This window comes from Falco peregrinus, chromosome 7 (assembly GCF_023634155.1).
Source record: "Falco peregrinus isolate bFalPer1 chromosome 7, bFalPer1.pri, whole genome shotgun sequence".
NCBI lineage: Eukaryota > Metazoa > Chordata > Aves > Falconiformes > Falconidae > Falco > Falco peregrinus.
Window position 1 is genome coordinate 5509037 of NC_073727.1, and position 19821 is coordinate 5528857.

The 19821-nt window shown below is 46.4% G+C and overlaps 1 protein-coding gene across 1 annotated transcript; it reads left to right on the forward strand.

Moving 5' to 3' along the window:
- Positions 1–219: 219 nt before the first annotated feature.
- On the forward strand, positions 220–13909 carry HNRNPU (heterogeneous nuclear ribonucleoprotein U). The gene is made up of 14 exons (XM_055810083.1): positions 220–1167; positions 2123–2234; positions 2354–2427; positions 4640–4779; positions 6335–6434; positions 7560–7672; positions 8064–8327; positions 8588–8707; positions 9220–9348; positions 9718–9886; positions 10420–10659; positions 11031–11233; positions 12296–12367; positions 12784–13909. Exons 1-14 carry the CDS (start codon positions 432–434, stop codon positions 12835–12837), a joined length of 2526 nt encoding a protein of 841 aa, XP_055666058.1. The 5' UTR covers positions 220–431; the 3' UTR covers positions 12838–13909.
- The last annotated feature ends 5912 nt before the right edge of the window (positions 13910–19821 follow it).

The following is a 19821-nucleotide window of genomic DNA, read 5'->3' on the forward strand; positions in this document are numbered from 1 at the left end:
GCGGCGGCAGAGCTGCTGCCGCCCTTCACGCTGCGCCCTGCGCGGCGCCGGCCGCGGAGCGGGGCCCCCCACGCGTGAAGGCGGCGGGTTTCGCGCGGCGCCGCTGCGCTCGGGTGGGTATTTACGGTACGGGCGCGCGCCGGCGGCCGTTACGGTATCGGGGAGGGAGGGGGGGGAGGAGGGACGACGTGCGCGGGGGCGGGGCGGGCAGTGCTGCGTGCTCGGCCCCGCGAGGCGCGTCTCCCTCGCGAGCTCGGTGAAAGGATTTGGCGCCAGGCGGGTCCGCTCTGCAGCTGCCGCAGCCGCACGAACCAGCCGCGCCACCCACCCAGCCGCCTCCCGCCGGGGCCTCGACCCAGCGCCGCCGCCGCCGTCCGCCCCAGCACAGCGTCGCCCTCCCCCCGCCGCCCAGGGATCGAGCCGCCGCCGCCATGAGCTGCTCGCCCGTGAACGTGAAGAAGCTGAAGGTGTCGGAGCTGAAGGAGGAGCTGAAAAAGCGGCGCCTCTCCGATAAGGGCCTCAAGGCCGAGCTCATGGAGCGGCTCCAGGCCGCGCTAGACCAAGAGGAGGCCGGCGGGGGAGGCCCCGCCAGCAGCGCAGTCGAGCCTGGCAACGGCAGCATGGAGGGGGAGGCGGCCGAGAGCGGCGGGGGCGCCTCGCAGCTCCACCAGGGGGGAGGCCCCGACCAGGCCGCGGCCTCCACCGCGGAGGACGACGACGAGGAAGGGCTGGAGGCCGCCGATGGCGACGCCATGGAGCTGGGCGAGGAGAACGGCGAGCGGGCGGGGGCCGGGGGCGGCCCCATGGAAGAGGAGGCGGGCGGCGAGGAGGAGGAAGAGGAGGAGGAGGAGGATGAGAACGGAGACGACCAGGGATTCCAGGAGGGGGAGGACGAGCTCGCCGACGAGGAGGAGGCTGCGGCCGGGGACGCCAACGGGCACGGGGAGCAGCAGCCGCAGCAGCCCCAGCCGCAGCAGCAGCCCCCGCCGCTCCTCCAGCCACGCGGCGCCGCCAAGGAAGCCCCCGGCAAAAGCGCCAGCGGCGCCTCGGGGCCCCCGGCGGCGGCCGCCTCCGGCCCGGCGGGCCCCGCCAAGCAGCAGCAGCAGCAGCAGAAGAAAGCGGAAGGCGGCGGTGGCGGCGGCCGCCCCGGGGCCCAGGCCACCGGGGGTGAGTGTGCGCGGCAGGGAGGGGGGAAAGGCCGTTAATCCCATCCCCCCGTCGCGGGAGCTCCCATTGTGGGGGGGGGGGGGGGGGGGGGGGTGACGGTGACGGCCGGGAGGGCGGTTTCCGGGGCGCGGGCGCGACGGCGGCGCCTCCAGCGCCCCTCGCGTGCTGCCGCGCGGGCCCCGCGGCGCGAGCAGGGGCGCGGGTCCCGCGAGGGGCCGCCGCGCGGAGGAGGAGGAGGAGGGGCCGCGGCGGGGGGAGGTGCGGGGAAGGGGCCGCGGCGGCGGGCCCGGGGGGGGGGGGGGAGGGGGGGGAGGGGTGGCGGCGGAGGGGCCGCTGGGGCGCGCTGTATTGTGCTGAGGAGCGCTGGGCGGCGTGACGTCACTTCCGGCCTGGCCGCTGCACGGGATGGCGTTGGGAAGGCCGGGTACAATGGAGGCGGGAGGAGGCGGAATCCCTTCCCTGCAGGCAGCCGGGCGGCGCGGCCCCGCGCGGGGCTCCCGCCGGGCTGCCGGGAGGAGGCGCAGTCGTGCGGATCGCGCGGTGTCCTTGCGAGCGGCCGGGAATGTCCCGCGGGGGGGGGGGGGGGCGGCATGGCGGCGCGGGAGGGTTTTGTGTTGCCTTCCCCCCCCCCCCCCCCCCCCCGCGATTTTTTATTTTTTATTTTTTTTTAATATCATTATTTTTTCCCTTCTCTGTCTGGCTTTTCTGTGAGGATATTAACATCGAGGAGTGTACCAGCACTCGAGATAAAGCGATTTAGCAGACGAATTTTGAGTCTTTACAGAAAATTCCAGAGGCGCGTTTTTATCTTGGTACAAAGAAAAATTCTTCTTTAGGCTACTTTGCTCATGCTGTAGGTTCTTAACGGTTTCCAAGCTGGAACCATTGTATAGGACTTCATTCCCGATTAAAGAATCACTGCGTGTAATTAAAATAAATCATTATTCTCTTACAGGAGACACTAAAACGGAACAAAAACCTGGTGAAAAGAAGAGAGGAGTGAAGAGACCACGTGAAGACCATGGCCGTGGATATTTTGAATACATTGAAGAAAATAAATACAGCAGGTAAATGAGCATGATGCTGGGCAGCATTTTTGGTAAAGAGAAGTGAACTGCAGAAATGTGTAATTTAGCAGTGTGAAAATGCATGTAGCTTTATTATCCTTCGGTTTTGTTTTCCTCAGGGCCAAGTCCCCTCAACCACCTGTTGAAGAAGAAGATGAACATTTTGATGATACAGTGGTTTGTCTTGACACTTGTGAGTAAAACATGCTTTCATCTTAAAACCACACTTTCTGAAATGTGGGGTGAATACATTCCTTGTCTTCCATTACAAAATAACTTCTAGGGAAAAAAAAAACCTACTAGAAAAGGTGTTTCCACTCATTTTCAGTATAGAAAAGAACAGAAACGTATATAGGTCTTTATATTAGCAGTGATAAGCTTGGGTTTTCCATGAAGCTTGTGATACCATAGAGTTTTCTGAGCAGATCTTAACCAGAACACTAATCTAGCCTGAAAAGCAAGGTGGCAAGTGTAGAGTGAGCACAGAACACCCTGGAAACAGCTTCAGAAACCAATGATAACAGCACACGAGCTTTTCACCTTTTCAGAAAGTCCTGAGAGTCAGTAGTGGAGGTAGTTGTAGCAGTGGTATTTGAAAAGTGAGGTTGGTGCATAACTTGCTGAGGCCCTGTTTACATGTCGGCCAGCAGAGCATATTTCCACATTTTCTGGTAAATTTAACAAAAATATCAGGTAAGACCTCCTTTAAAAGTGACCCATTCATGCAACCTGGGAGTTTGCAGAGCAGGGGGGTGATTTGTGCAAATAGGATGGCAGAGAGAATTGGTCACAAGGGCATAGAAATCGAAAAATACCTAGAAACAGTGGGTTTGATTTTGAGGCAGATTACAAATGCCACTGTTAGTGGTGAAGTACCATGACTGGGGCAGAGCTGACGTTTGTGTTCTGGAGGGTAAGTAAAGGCTTAGTGTGGTATTAGAAATCTTGAATAAGTGATGCTGGAATTTACTGGATTCTTAAAGTGCCACAGAAGGAAAGCTTAAATTTTGGTGTTGTCTGGCATATTTGCCAGTAGTTAGGGCAGTTTTTTCCCAATAAATGTTTGAAATTAAGGAGCTGTTAGTTCATAGCCAAGTAAATTGTGGAAAATGCCATCCTTGACACTTTGGTAACTAAATCTCAAGTATTAGCTGCTAACTTGGTGAGCAGCCACCTTTGTGGGAGCTGCTCACTTTTGCAATAACTGAGTAGTGACTACTTTTCATTATTTCTAGTAGAAAGTTTTGTTACTGGGCAAACTTTAAATCACAGTGTGTCGCTAGACTGCTCAGAGATCAGAATCAAACATAGCTTTAAGACTGAATTGCATAACAACTTGGCATGTTTTTTTCTGGACCGTAATGATCCAGACAAATAAGAGGTTTAGCACTCAAGCGCTTTTTATTACCAGTGTCTTACAAGGAAGCTGGAACTACCAATTCTGCTCTCATTTGTTGTTCCAAAAGTAAACCTGCATGGGTGGGTTTCCTCTCTGTAATTTTATCTGGTTTCAGGTGACAAATAGAAGTACTAATGAGAATACACTTGGATCGCAAATACTGTAGTTGCAACTGGGGATGGCTGTATGCAAACAAAATCATGCATGACAGTTACAGTAATACAGGGAAGAATGCATTTTCAGGTACTTGGGCTGCGTGCTGATTTTATACCAGGGCAGAACAACTCATCCCGTGCTCGTTTTGCTCCTTGTAACTCTCGAATAAGTTTGGAGTTTCTTCTCTAGGTTCTTTGGTCTGGCGCATTGAAGTGCTATATCCTGCACCTTGTCTTACCATTTTGTATTGTCTTTTTGAAACCTACTAGAAGATTAATTTGAAATTTCATGGTATGCAGCTCTGAGGATGCCTGTAAAACAGGGATTCCACTTAAGTTCTGAGAGCGGTAGGTGAATTCATAGTGCGGGTAGTGTTTCTTAGGTAAGATAGGTTCTCTTACCACATTCTGTGTTTTTAACCTATATGCACTTGACTTAACTGATTTCATTTTAATTGGCTTAATCTAATTGGACTTGCTAATTGACTATATTAACCAAAGACAGTACTACTTTCAGTACTTAAACAAAAATACTTTGTGTTCCTATTTACTTCTCAGCTGCCTTTAGGTTTGGGCATGGGGGGTATGAAGGCTTCAAAAAGGTATCTAGCAAATAATGCAGAGAGCACAATGCAGGTTCCTCTGCTCTGCGTTGACGGAAATACCCAACGTATTTGGCTGAGCTTCAGTCTGTAGCTCCATCTAGGCTTTCCTGAAAGGTGCTGAGCACTTGCTGGTGGTTTGTCTTCAAAATCACCTTTGAAAGCTGAAATCAACCTTTAATGCATAAACTTGGACAACTGTACTTTATGTTGTAACTCAAGTAAAGAGAATGATTTTTATGTTGGCAGATAACTGTGACCTGCATTTTAAAATCTCAAGAGACCGGTTTAGTGCTTCCTCTCTGACCATGGAAAGCTTTGCTTTCCTTTGGGCTGGAGGGAGAGCCTCCTATGGAGTTTCCAAAGGCAAAGTCTGCTTTGAGATGAAGGTGAGTTAAACCGATGTTTTATGGGAAACTGTTTTGCATGCTTAAATAGAATGTTCTTTATACTTGACAGGTTTTGTGGACTTAGCTGAAACTAATTCAGGTGAACAGGACTTTCAGAAGGCCTCTGATGAGCCTGTGAAATGGTTCATGATAAAAGGTGGCTCAATTTGCAGAACTGCTTTCTCTTCTATAAGAACTTTGATTTAACAAAAAAAAAAAGCTTGCATTTGCCCTGAATGTATAACTTCTAGTCTCATTTTTGAATCAATAATTTATTTGGCGCCTCATGTATCAACACTTTAAGAATTTTGATGTTCGCTAGTCAGAAGTTTGCTTGTACTTTCAGAAGATTACAGAAAGCTTGGCTTCTTTTAAAAAGGGAATATAAATTATCCCAGCAGTCCTTTTTTCTGTTCCTGCTTAGTCTGAGTTTGACCTGCTCTAAGCAGGGATTTAGGCTAGATGACCTCCAGAGGTCCCTTCCAAGCTGAATAATTCTGACTTGCAAACATGGTGAATGGGAGTGTTTAGCAGGTACTTGCATTTTGGGAGCAAGAGTTCTCCTAAATGATAAGAACACTCTTTGTCAGTCAGCCTTGTAATAAACAGATTTCTCCTTTGTTGATTAAAGGATAACAGGAAGTACAAAGCCTGACTTTTTTCCCCTGACTTAACAGTGTTAAAGGCTGCTTTGCATATGATGTGCCTGTGTATATAAATGCTTACTCTGTTCTATCCCTCTAGTGCTTTCAAATACACCCCCTATGGTGAGGAGTGGGTAGTGATCCCATTCTTCATGCTCTTGCATCGAGTGACTTCTGTGTCTGTTGGTACCCCTAACTTTTAGAAGGCCAATGAAGTGAAATTGATGTCAGTATTTATTGCCCTGTTCACTTTCAAATCAGTTTCACCTCAGTCACCTGACTTGAATAGTTGTGGAAAACTGGTAGATGCTGATCAGTTTTTCACTTTAGTTTGGTGAAGTTTGTAAAGGCTGTTAGAAAATAGCTGGTTGCCTACAGACTCCAGTGCTTTTAGGTGTTCGGGTTTTTTTAATCTGGTTGTGTTGTTTGGAAGCTGGCAGCTTGCCCAGGAAGTCTGCTTAATGTGGAAAGGGAGGAGTATAATATTTTCCCCAGTCTATATAAAACCATTTCTTAGTACATCATCATATTTTACTGGCAAAGTAGTTTACTGTTAACCCCAAGTTTATGGCATTTATTTAATATATATATATACACATCTTGTTTGTGATTTTAATACGGTATCAAAAAGATTAAGGCTTTTGTCTGCTGAGAGGGACGGCTCTGGCTTTGAGGTGCTTTGAAGGTATATGGTATCTTGCATCTTCATTGCCCCACGAGGAGATGAAACTATTTAGCCATTGGCTTGTGGTTTCACATACTTAAGCATGTTTTATTTTTGCAGAAGGTGATTGCTCAGACTTAGCAAAGATTTAACCAAAGTGTAAAGGTTCCAGATGTTGCCTTTGTGTTCACGTCTTGTTACTGTCTAATAAATACTACGTACCTTTTCATGAATAATTTAAAAATAGGTTACAGAAAAGATTCCTGTTAAACACCTGTATACAAAAGACATTGACATACATGAAGTACGAGTTGGCTGGTCACTGAACACAAGTGGAATGTTGCTTGGTAAGTAAGACTTGAACATTTGATTATTTTTGTGTTACTGTGTGCATGGTTGAAGTTTTAAGGTTTTTTTCTTAGCAGATGGGAAAAGCTTAGTGACTGTAATTCGTGTGTTTTGAAAAGTGGTCTTGAATTGTTCAGTGAATGTGGTGCAAGAAAGTTTATTATTTGGAACAAATAAAATGGTTAAGTATTTGGGCCTGTAAGGAGTACGTGATTTGAGAGTTAATTCTTTTAGTGGTCAGGTATGGGTTGTGGGAGAACATTCTGGAAGACCTGACAAGATTAAGGATTTCTCCTTTTCTTGTAGCATCATAAAATAGGAAGAGGGTTTTTCTTGCTGGCCCTTTTCCACTTCCTGCCCCTCCCCCCACTTCTTTTTTGAAGTGTGGGGCATGGTGTAAGATTGAACCAGTGAAGAAAAAATCCTGGATAACTACATTGTCATCCTTTTGGCTTGGGGGGAGAATCCTCATTTCTGAAAGTAGCTAAGGAGAAAGTAGTACGATTTCATTACCTATATGGGAACTGATCATAATGGTTTTGATAGCTGATATCTGCTGCTGAGATGCATCTTTGTGGGAAATGTAAATTAATTGGTATGTTCTGACAGCAGCAGCAGCTTTATAGTTAAGCACTTAAGTTTCACCTGAATCCTTGTGGTTGATGCTTCCTGTTAGCTTGTTCCTTGCAGCTTCATCCTCAGCTGTTGCATAGCAGACATTCAGCCTAAACTCCCTTTTAAAATGGGGAGGGGTAAGTGTTACTGGAGACTAAAGTCAGAAAGCCTTTCTGACTAACTACGCTGCAGGTACACTGATACATAATCAGGTCTTTAAAAATGCTTGCTCATGTCTTTATCTGGCAGTTCAGTTTTATGTCAACATGAATCTGGAACCAGCAGCATGAGGCTTTTAAAACTGGGATGGGGAGATGCTGCTGTTCCATCTCAAGTGATAGTATTTGTGAATAAAAGAATGAGCTGTAGCTCTTTGGGGGTCATGGCTTGTTTTGGCATGAATAAGAACATTCTGAACAGCAGCTTACTTAAGTAGCTGTGAAGTGATTGTATTTCTAGAAGGGTAGGTAAAAATGCCTCTTTTTAATAAGTTTAAATTATTTCTTCAGGTGAAGAAGAATTTTCTTATGGGTATTCTCTAAAAGGAATAAAGACATGCAATTGTGAGACTGAAGACTTTGGTGAGAAGTTTGATGAAAATGATGTGATTGGATGTTTTGCTGTAAGTTTTCACTTAATATTTTCTTTTGAGGAAAAACACCCTTGAATTTTTAGCCTGCTTTATGAGAAGCAGTAAATCAAACACAGAGAAACTTGGAGCAAGAGAGAGTATTTAACATAGGGAGGAGGTAGAAAGAGCAGGTATTGCCTACCAGCAGTGACTGCTGTCAACATGTCAAGATCACATATGCACAGACAAATGTGTTTAAAGCTTTTAAAAAAAAAAAGAATCTTAAACAAGATGATCGTTGCCAGTAACTTACTTTAAGACAACTTTTAAGTAGTTACTTTATGATGTAGCAGTGTATAGCCAACATAGTGATAAGACTAATAAAACTTTATAGAGCGAGGTGAGTAACTTTATCCAAACTAATGCTTTGTCTGAAAACCAGAATTTTGATGGTGACGAAGTGGAACTCTCATACTCCAAGAATGGACAAGAGCTTGGTGTTGCGTTCAAAATAAGTAAGGAGGTTCTTGATGGGCGACCACTCTTCCCACATGTTCTCTGCCATAACTGTGCAGTTGAGTTCAACTTTGGTCAGAAGGAGGAACCTTACTTTCCTGTACCTGAAGAATACACCTTCATCCAGAAGGTCCCCCTGGAGGATAGGGTCCGAGGACCAAAGGGACCTGAGCAAAAGAAGGATTGCGAGGTAAGTTTCTTGGTGATAATCTGAAAGTTGTTAAAATAGATGAACAGAAGTGGTAGAGTTTAGGCAGACTGATGTACACCACCACTCTGACCTTTTTGTTTGGGATCTTTAACACTTGGTATCCTGTGACCCTTCACACACATACATAACCCCAGTGCCCCTGCGAGCCTCACTCGGTTTACATTAGGCTTGCTGGTCTAAGCTGAGTATTAAAGAAGAATCTTTGAACTAGTATCTCAAGTACAGATCTGTCGTCATAGGTGGTGATGATGATTGGCTTGCCTGGAGCTGGCAAGACTACATGGGTTACCAAACATGCAGCAGCAAATCCTGGGAAATACAACATTCTTGGGACAAATACTATTATGGACAAAATGATGGTAAGTGATAATACAGTATTTTGTTTGTTCATACATTAAAGACTTGCTGTAAACCTGAGGTCTTTGGCTACCATGGGATTCTTTTGTATCAAAGAAATACAAGAAACCAGCTACTGGTTAGCTAGAAGATTTTTATCTTGCTGGGCTGCTAACTTGTACATGGCACAGCAGGATTCTGAAGCTTTTTGTGGTACTACATAAGAAACAGTCAGCTGTTGTTGACTGTTTAAGTATCTCTATTTCTCTTTATGTTGCTGTCCTCAGAACATTTAGCTTTGACTTAGTGACGTGGTGAGTGTACCTTAGGTTCAGCTGTATTGATTCACCTAGAGTCTTTGTGTGTATAAAGCTCTTCTGTCTTTGGGAGGCTTTGGGAATTTCATTCAAAAGTTTGTAGCTGTGGCCTTGAATTTGAACGATCCTTGAAGCCAGGTGAAAAATACTTAGAAAAAAAACCCATCAGCCACATGTATCGGGGCTATTTTTTTTTAACTCTGGAAATCTCTCTGTAGGTTGCAGGTTTTAAGCGGCAGATGGCGGACACTGGAAAACTTAACACGCTGTTGCAGAGAGCTCCACAGTGTCTTGGAAAGTTCATTGAGATTGCAGCTCGTAAGAAGCGGAATTTCATTTTGGATCAGGTAGAAGCTTCAGTGACAAATGGTTAAGGAAATTGTTATAGGCTGTAGTGCAGTAATTAAATGGGATTAAAGTTACATTGTAATAGCAGTTGTTTCACTTACTGACTTACTACTCATTCAGGGGACGCAGAGTTGAGATATTACTACAAATGCTTGTGTGAACTTCTCTGGATTTATGGGATGTGGGAGGAATAGTGTTTTAACACGTGGATATGAGCTCGTAACTTTGCATTATGCAGCATCTTTATGTCCAGTTATTTGTAAACTTCATTGCAAGCTCTTGTAGAGGTGAAGTCTATACACCATAAGTTGACTTCCTTAACTCTTACAATGACAGCTACGTGTAGTAAGTTACTGCATTTTTTTCAGACAAATGTGTCTGCAGCTGCGCAGAGGAGAAAAATGTGCCTGTTTGCAGGCTTCCAGCGCAAAGCAGTTGTTGTTTGCCCAAAAGATGAAGACTACAAGCAAAGAACACAAAAGAAGGCAGAGGTGGAGGGAAAAGATCTTCCAGAGCATGCAGTTCTCAAAATGAAAGGCATGGAACATAATCCTATACTGTGTTTTAGGATGCTGAGTATCTGTTTAAAGGATTAAGTAAACGTGAAGTCTAAAAAATCACTTTATCTTAAACAGTTGTACTTAAACAAAACTGGAAGACTATTGTAACTTGTAGGATAACACTATATTGTGTTCCCTCTGCTGCAGTCCTTAACACTACTCAGTTATGCTGATATGCTTCATGCAGATGCACAAAGCTGTCTTGGCATAAAGTGCCCTATATAAGTGACATATTTGGCAGAAACTGGTATTCTGAGTGGAGGCTTATAAAAGAAAAAAAAGATACAGGCAGAATGTTTTCGAGGTTTGGAACAGTACTGGCAACTCCATGAAGACCTTTTTATTTCTTTTGTCACTGTTACATTTCTTAAATGCTCAAATTATGTAATTCTGTCCCTATGCTGAGGGAATGCAGCGGGTGGGAGGAAGAATGGGAGAAAGGTGGTTAAATTACGGCTTTGATTGTAGCTGAATGTAGATGCTGAATACTCAGTGTTTTTGCAATTATAGGGAACTTCACACTGCCAGAGGTAGCAGAATGTTTTGATGAAATAATCTATGTAGAGTTGCAAAAAGAAGAAGCTCAGAAGCTTTTGGAACAATATAAAGAAGAAAGTAAGAAATCTCTTCCACCAGAAAAGAAGCAGAACACTGGCTCAAAGAAGAACAAGAAGAGCAATAAAAATCAATTTAATAGGGGTCAGAGAGGACGTGGAGGATTCAACATGCGGGGCAACTTCAGAGGAGGAGGTGAGCCTAGAAATAAGCCAGTCAGTTTTGGAGGTTTCTGCTGCTGGAGGAGGGGAAAGTCTGTAGCAATTAGTACAGAGTTGTCCAACTTGTGAAGTGAGGATTGGCAGAGTCCTGGATGACGCTGTTCACATGGCTTGAGGCCCAGCTTTCAGTTTTTATGTTATTTTGGTGTTCACTTGTGTACCAGACTGTGTTGGGGTGTGTGTGTGCGTAAGTGTCATGTTAAAAATACCATCTTTTTTCACTCTGAGCAGGTGACTTAATATTTTCGTTGACATCTGTACCATCATTATTTTGAAAAATAATCTTTACCTAAGAAATACTTAAGACCTAACAATTACTTGATTGAAGTAACTCTTTCCCTGCAGTCCCTGGCAATCGTGGTGGATACAACAGGAGGGGAGGCAACATGCCTCAGCGAGGTGGTGGAGGTGGCGGTGGTGGCGGTGGCAGCAGTGGTGCAGTTGGCTACCCATATCCTCGTGGCCCTGTCTTTCCAAGCAGAGGTGGCTACTCAAACAGAGGAAACTATAACAGAGGTGGAATGCCCAACAGGGGAAACTACAACCAGGTGATGCTTTCGGGGGGCAATGGGTTTTTTTTTGGATTTTTGGATGATGTTAGAAAGGTTTGGTGGCTGTGAATAACCCCAGACTTGGTTGTGGTACTACGCTAATCCCACACGAAAAGGCCTGGCTTTGTAGTTCAGTGTATGTGCCCAGAGCTCTGAATGTTGGTGTGAGAAACACTGATGCTGACTGTTTAAAAGATGAAGATTTTTTTTAGGGGGTGTTTTGATTTTTCTTTTTTTCCGTCTCTCCACATAGTAGTAACCGTTGTTTAGCCTTAGGGTTAAGGTATATCTTTAACAAGCATTTGGGGAACTTTCTGGAAATGGCTCTGGAGAGAGTCTTTGTTTTGGTGTCTGGTATCAAACACAACTGGTAAAGACATACTGGTGATGGAATATCAGTGGAAGTATTTGAAAACATAATTTGGATTACTGCAGAGCCAGCAGATGGAGCCCAAGCCAGTAACCATGGCTCTGGCCTGTCTGATGCTGACAAACAGGGGAAATGCAATATTTTATCTACTGGTGTCATTGTCCTTTGGTTTTTGTACCATAACTTTTATTTGAAGTTCTGTGGACTAGCTCTTCTTCTATTTTCAGTTGTGTGACCCATATCCCTTTGTCTGATCAGATAACACATCCTTATAGCAACTACCGCCTTTCCTAACTAAAAATAGGCAAGCTCTTGTATTTTTAGTTGTCCTGCTGCAGTTTAGCAGCTGGAAATAGGGTGAGTGAAAACTAGATTAGCTGGCTTTCCAGACCACTGGCAACAAGAGTTTGAGCTGGCTTATTAATTCCAAGGTTCTTGCCCCGTGTTTAAGGCACAGTTCTTCAGAGGGGGGAAACCGTTTGTATCCTAGTGTTTTTCAGGGAGGTTATGGTTTTGGGGGGGTTGTTTGGTTTTTAACCTGTTACCTTGCATTTGAAAGATTCTGTATGGTGTGTGGTGTTTTGGTGGCAATACAAAGATCGTTACTAGTTTTGCAAGATTACGAAGATTGTTACACTTTTGAAAAATCTGTATAGGTGGAGTAATTAAAAACCATTGTCCTCTTGCAGAACTTCAGAGGAAGGGGAAATAATCGTGGCTACAAAAACCAATCTCAGGGCTACAACCAGTGGCAGCAGGGTGTAAGTAGTCATAGCTTTACCTTTCGGCTGATTAACTTGAATGTTTCAAAACACTGTCTGTAGTAATTAATGTGTAATCAAAACTGGATAGCAAAATCTTCTAATGCTAGGTGATAGCGCTATAAATAGATTAAGTTTTGCACAGAAACTGGCTTGATGGTCTTGATATATCAAATGTCAGCTACGGCTTATCGGTCTTCATGGTATGTAGTATTTGGCTTCACGTTACTACTGTGAAGTGAACTCTTTAACTGCCTTCGGTTCTTCAGGAACTTGCTGCTGTTTGAGAGGACTTGTAATCTGCTCAAGTTCCAGGAGAACTAGATGTTTGTTAAATGCTGCTTTTTTTTTTCTGTAGTAAATGTAACCAGTATGTGATGACAGGTTAAAATTAACTATTTATCCATTTATTGCAGCAATTCTGGGGTCAGAAGCCATGGAGTCAGCATTATCACCAAGGATATTATTGAATACCCAAATAAATGAACTGATACATATTTCTTCAAAACCTTCACAAGAAGTCGACTGTTTTCTTTAGTAGGCTAACTTTTTAAACATTCCACAAGAGGAAGTGCCTGCGGGTTCCTTTTTTAGAAGCTTTGTGGGTTGATTTTTTTCTTTTCTTTTTTTGTACATTTTTAATTGCAGTTTTAAAGTGATTCGTAAGAGAACCTCAGCATTGTGCACGATAAGAGAATGTGTCAGTATTTCAGGGTTCTACATTTTATCTGTAAAATGTGACTTTTTTTTTACCACAACAAAAGTAAAACGTTGCTTTGTACCTGGTGTCTTTTTATTAAAAAATTTTCTCCTTTTTCCCCATTCCCCAATTTCTAAGAAACAGTCGTGAGTCATGTCACAATACGATAGAAATGTTAGCAACCAGATTCGTATGGAGGCTCCTTAGCCCTCATAAATACCATGAGACTATGTAAAGCTCCATATTACACTCCATCCTCTCTGTGAAGCTTCTGGGTGGGGAGGGGAGGAGGGGGAGGTAAAAGTTTCTGGCAATAACTAGGACTTTTTTTTTGTAACATTTGGAACTCAATAAGATGTTGGGGGCAAAGAGGAAACCTGGGGCTAAATAGCGAAGGTGGAGTGTATGTAGAAGCTCTTAAAGTTGTAAAACTTGGTTGCATTATTTGTGGAGGCTCAAACTTGTGAAGGTACAACACCATAATTTCTTTTCCATTTGTTCTGCATTTTGATTCTGAAAAGAAGCTGGCTTTGCCCATTTCTTATTAAACAAAACTTGTTGTAAATCCAGTTGTCTAATGGGATCTATATGAAGTTAGCTGTGTGTCTGTATAACTCTTTTTTCCCCACAAAATACTGTATACCTAGTGTGCTTGTAGTAGTTACTCCACCATTTTGTAAGCTAATGAAACTGTGAGTCACCCATTTTATATCTAATTTTTAATCATGTCAATTCTCAAATGGGTGTATCTCCTTAGCCTGCTGATTCCTTTTCTCTTTAAAGAAAGTGGGTGGAGAAATTTAACTCTAGACGTTTGTTTGCAATAAAATAAATTCATTTTACTCTTGTTTTGGGATTGTCGCCATCAGGGTCTAAAATCCCTTTAAGGCTATAAAGAGGAAGAGAATGTATGAAAGCGCTGATGTTGGACAGTTTCAAACTCATTACTGTATACATGCTGAAATACTCGTGTTTCGTTAAAAATCTGAACTGGTGGTTGCTCTGTTAGAGATATCACATGTATAATCTCACAATTTTTTAACATGGTTATATGTATAGGGCAAAAGTCTTTGAGTTGCGCTTGCATCATGTAAATTCACTGAACCTATTTATTGTAAAACACGTGAGGGAAGGAGCGGGGGAAGAAACTGGACAGGGAGCAGGACAGGAGGGTTGTTGTGGATCATGAATCCTGGAGTCGGGACAGAGAGCTTCAATTTGTTTTAACTGCTATTTTGTTCAGATTTATGCTCTTGTAAAACTGTAGTGGCAATGTTAGCTGCTAATTTCCTTGCATTTTAATGCCGTAAGACAGGGGAGAGAGAGAACCGTCCCAAGTCGGACTTGTGGCATCCGTGTGAGAGCACATGTCACTGCCAGCATCTGGGCTTGGGAGTTGCCGCGTCCCTCATGGCGGCGTACAGACTAGCGGAGGCTTACCAGCAGCAGCCTAGGTGTAGAGTCGGTGTAGCGTGCTTGCAACTTTTTTCAAATGTTAGTCGATTTCTAAGTCTTCAGAAGTAAAGACAAAGTTGTGTTGCTCTTCTAGCCTTTATAGCAGATGACCTTGCATATTGACATTAAACATTAACAGCACCACCTCCTTGTTAATATTGCTTTAAGTCATCCCTTTTCTTTGAATGAGGAAAATGTAAAAGTGTCTTTAAAGGACTATTTAATGAATAGACCTGTGGGGGATCTAAACCCCAATCTGTTTTGCTGAAATGGAATTTTCTTTAGACTTGCAAAAAGACCTTAGTGTAATCGAAGTCCATCTCCCTTCTACCTTCCTCACCAGAACTAACACTTTGTATGGAGTGCTGATCCTTTGCTTATTTTGGTACTCTATAAAATTATATAGTCATAAACTGAAAATATAAGAGCCTACACTTAACTATGTGGTTGTAAAGCTTGTATTTTAATTCAAAAGTCTGGGATGTTTTGTTTTCAATTCTTCAATATATGGTGTTTGGAGGAAAAAAAAAAACAACCCACAAAACAAAACACGACAAAAAAGCCCCTTGACAACAGCTTGTACGGAAAGGCTATTACCTAGGAGATCGCTCCTAAAGGAAGCAAAGGCGGTGGAGAAGGGAGCGATGGCTCCAGGAAGGTGAGGGCAGCCCAGCTGTGCGTTGGCAGGGCGAGAGGGCTGAGCCATCTGCCGTGTTGAGTAACTCCTTGCAGCTTACAAGGACTTGTTTACACGAGGAGTACCTGTGCTGCAGCAGCCACACTGCTGGCAGCGGTGGTGCAGGGCTCGTGACGCCACGAGGGTTTGGGGTTCGTGTGTGCTGGGGGTTTTTCCCGAGTGGGAGTACAAAGTGGGTTTGCTTTTTTTTTAATTAAAGGTGGTTTGGCTTTTTTACTAACTGGGGCGGGGGGAGGGTGTTGCTAATGTCAGTACAAAGCTGGAGAGCCTGGGACCTGGTTCGGTAGTAGGAAGGCGGTGTATGATGCCTGTGCAGCTATTGGTAGCAGTAGTGCTGCTGCTGCTGGTACTCTCGCTGCCCTGTCTGCTGAAGCTGACGGCATCTGTCATCTTACAACAGGTTGTAACCACCCTGCACAGCCACGTGTGCTTAGCTGCAGGCGGAAGGTCTGTGCTGGATATGTCAGGGTAGGGGGAAGTTCCCATTTAAAAATCAGATGAAAGACTACTCCAGTTGTATTTCTGCCTTTGCTAGTACATCACCTAGGATACACAGGGTGTAAACAGAGGTGCTTCCCTGACACACTGTGCTCTTAGAAAGGGGTAAGAGTAAATGGGCTGTGTAAGTGGGCTCTCACCTGTGGGACAACAGGGCCTGGCTTTTGTTGGGGGGGGGGGGGGGGGGGGAACCTTCTGAGGTCCCAGCCCCCAGCCCCCAGCCCTGCTGGCACGGGCTGGCCCCTCTGGCGTGCGGCGCGGGGCGCACTCAGTGGCGCTGGCATGTGCATGGGAGCTCCGCGTCCGAGTGCACCCATACGCAGGCTCCTTTTGGTGCCTATTGCAGGATAATTCTTGATCAGTAAAGATGTTTTTAGAAATTCTACTCCATTTTTCCAGTAGCAGAATGAATCAAACCCATGTTCCGGCAATGCCACCTGCGGTCTGTGCCACTTGAGTTAAAAAAAATACAAGATTATTCTTTATGGTGTAAGCTACTAGGTTTCCTTTTGTAATCTCTTCCAATGCTCTTGAGTGATGTTTTTAATAGAACTAGGTGATAAAGTCATCTTTTCAAGATTTGGAGGTTCCCTTGTTCGTGACCTTTTGGAAAACTAGGCCAGCGCTTTCTGAAAGCGTAACCTCCGAGTAAGCCACGAGAAGTCAGACCAAGTTAGAGATGCGAGGTACTTTAATACTTCTGCAGATGTTTAACTACCAGGGGTTGGGCTCTCCTGAGCAAAGTGTGTGTGTACTGGTAGTTGTGAACGATGGAGGTAAAAGTACGGACGGCTGGAGCTGTCTCAGCCTGAAGCGCTGCAGAGGTTGGGGAGAGCTGTGGGCCGGCCACCAGAAAAAGCCGGTGGGAGGGAAGCGGGCGCTTGGAAAGTGTCAGGGAACCAGCTGGGGCAAAGTTGGAGCAGCAGCTCCGTGTGCGGAGTTTGCCCCACGCTGGAGCCACCCCGTGTCGGGGGGGGCTGTAACAGCAGAGCAGCGATGAGCTTTGTGCAGCTTCTCTCTTGGTGTAGGGGTTTGCGTGGCAAGGCGTTAGTAGTGGCAGGGGTTACAGGGTTGGCTTTTGTGAGAAGCTTCCCCCACGTTTGGTAGAGCCGATGCCAGCTGGCTCTGAGATGGACCCACTGCTGGCCACGGCTGAGCCCATCAGCCACCGTGGCAGCACCTCCGGGGTGGTATATTAAGAAGGGGGGGAAATGACTGGACAACACGGTTGTGGTGGGGGAGGGGTGGGAACGTGTGAGAGCAGCAGCCCTGCAGCCCCCAGGTCAGGGCAGACGGAGGCAGGAGCTGCTCCAGGTGCCGGAGCAGAGGTTCCCCTGCAGCCCGTGGTGAGGACCATGGTGAGGCAGGCTGTGCCCCCAGCCGGGGGGGGTGCGTGGTGGAGCAGATCCCCACCCCCAGCCTGGGGAGGTTCATGGTGGAGCAGGTCCCCACCCCCAGCCCATGGAGGACCCCACACCCGAGCAGGGGGATGCCCAAAGGAGACTGTGACCCTGCGGGAAGCCCGTGCCGCAGCAAGCTCCTGGCAGGGCCTGTGGCCCCATGGGCAGAGGAGCCCAGGCTGGAGGGTTACTGGCCAGGCTTGTGACCCCACAGGCAACCCACGCTGGAGCAGGCTGTTCCTGAGGGACTGCACCCCACGGGGGACCCACGCTGGAGCAGGCTGCTCCTGAGGGACTGCACCCCACGGGGGACCCACGCTGGAGCAGGCTGCTCCTGAGGGACTGCACCCCACGGGGGACCCACGCTGGAGCAGGCTGCAGAAGACAGCAGCAGAGACAACGCGATGAGCTGACCACAGCCCCCATTCCCCATCCCCCTGTGCCACGGGTCGGGGGACGACATAGAGAAATCCGGAGTGAAGCTGAGGCTGGGAAGAAGGGAAGGGTGGGGAAAAGGTGGTTTTTCTGATTCAAATAGTAATAAATTAAACTAATTTCCCCAAGTCAAGTCTATTTTGCCCACGACAGTAGTTGCTGGGTGATCTCCCTGTCCTTATCCTGGCCCTCGAGCCTTTTGCTGTATTTTCCTTCCCCTGTCTGGCCAGAGGGGGTGGATGGAGTAGCTTTGGTGGGCACCTGGCATCCAGCCAGGGCCAGCCCACCACCCTCAGTGCCCCCAGCATGAGCTCTCTTGCCCCAGTGCCACGGGCCCCTCTGGAGCGAGTCACTGCAAGGAATCAGCTGAAACTGGGACTTGGCCAGTAATTCATCTGGATGTGACTCCTGCCTTAGTTTGTCTTTCTGCCAGTGCTGGGAACGGTAGGAGGATTCAGCAATGTATCGGTTGCTACGTAAACTCAGCTGTAGCTTAAAAAAAAAAAGATGCTAAATGCTTAGCGCATTGTCAGCATCCAAAGAAAAAAAAAAAACAAAACCCAATGCAAATGTAAAAAAAGCTACTATTATAATTACTCATGAGGGTGACTTGATATACAAGTGTTACTTTAGAGCAAGTTTTTCTGTTCTCTTTTCTGGTTTAGTAGACAATCTTTGATCTGCAGAGTAATTTTGGTTTGGGAAGTTACTGAAATCAGAACTCTGGGTAAGACAGCTCAGCCATTTTTCCCCTCAAATGTCTTCATGCTCAAAAAATTTTTATGACTTGGTAGTCAAGGGCAGACGCAATTTACACTAACGATTTGGGGATGTGCTGCTGGTTAGCACACAAGGACTGAAAGGTGCTTGTTATTCTCCCTTAGGTCAGATGGCTGCTTACTAGGACATCTCTGGTAACTAATGTGGCATAAAAATGCAAGTACGGGTTTTCTGGTCTGAGCGTGGCCGTTGTTTCAGTCACGTTAGCCTATGTTAACTGTTCTGCCACCCGGTGCTGGGGGCTCGCCCCCACCAAGCTCCAACACGAACTACTTTGCCGTAGCTGTGGGGAGGTCTGTGCTGGCGAGGAGCACTGACGGAGCACGAGCTCTGACATGGTGCCCATGCCCAAGAGGGTTGCAAAAGAAAAAAGCCCGGAGTAGTCCTGAAGATCTCTCTGGATGCCAATGCATGCTTCAAATACCCCCGACTGTTTACAAGGTGAGAGAAGAGTGAAAGGCTCGATTCTCTCTTTTAGTCTCCATGTAACCAATTCACATGCGGGCAGTCTAGAGCTATGCTGGGGCTGTGCTGAGCTTTCAGCTTTGTGGGGCTGTTGAGCAAGCAGGTAAAATAAGCCCTTGTATTATAAAAGGACTTTTGTCTTTATGGTAAGAAGGTAGTAAGAGATGGGGGAGAGGAAATGAGTAAGCCCTGTTGGAGGGATTTACTGTAATTTGTTTTTTTTTTCTGAAACAAATGATACTTGGGTTTTGCTCACATCATGCTGAGAAGCAAGATTTGGAAATAGCTGAGCTAGCAGAGGCGAGTGCACAGGCAGCATCGTGTGCAGGCGGCGAGCAGCGGGGCGACGTACCAGAGCCTGGCACCTTCACGTCGTGCACACTTGGTCTTCTCTGCTTCATGCTCCCTGCTGCTGCCGCAGCACCCGGGGTGCTGCCGGGCCTCCAGCCCGCAAGCACTGCATCAGAGGGAATGAATTCCTCAAAGCAAAATGGGATGCTGCTTTGCATGGGTGGTCCTCTGCACCACAGTGGGCTTTTTGTGCCTTGGGTTTTGCAGATTCTCCGTCTCTCAGTAGGTCCCAGGACGGCAGGAATGCTGTATGCAAGGCCCGCTGAAGATGCCATCCACCCCCCGGCTTGCAGCAGGACTGGCATGCGTACGCAGGTCAGCCAGGGCTTTGTCTGGCTGAAGCTTGAAAACCTGCAAGGGTGGAAATTATGTGACCTCCCTGCGCAACCTACTCCAGCGCTGCGCTGCCCCCGTAGCAAAACAGCTTGTCTGGCTCCCAAGCCAGAGTTTGTGGCCATTGCCCCTGCTGCATCACCTGCAACCATCAAGAGGCTCCTGCAGATGGTATCAGGCAGTTACCGGGTCACCCCACAGCCTGCTCCTCCAGACCAAGTCCAACTCCTTCCACCGCTTTTCCAGAGGGTGTGCACTTGAGCTCCCTGACCACCTTGGGAGCCTTTCACTGGAGCCTCCGTGGTTTTTCAACATCCTCATTGACTGGGAGGCCCAAAGC

What these genes read in the sequence shown, in the direction of transcription:
- HNRNPU (XM_055810083.1), top strand. Translation starts at nt 432, where the DNA reads ATGAGCTGCTCGCCCGTGAACGTGAAGAAGCTGAAGGTGTCGGAGCTG. An exon ending in TGCAGTTCTCAAAATGAAAG is followed by an intron (nt 9,887 to 10,419) that starts GCATGGAACATA and finishes TTGCAATTATAG; the next exon opens with GGAACTTCACACTGCCAGAG. An exon ending in ACAGGGGAAACTACAACCAG is followed by an intron (nt 11,234 to 12,295) that starts GTGATGCTTTCG and finishes GTCCTCTTGCAG; the next exon opens with AACTTCAGAGGAAGGGGAAA.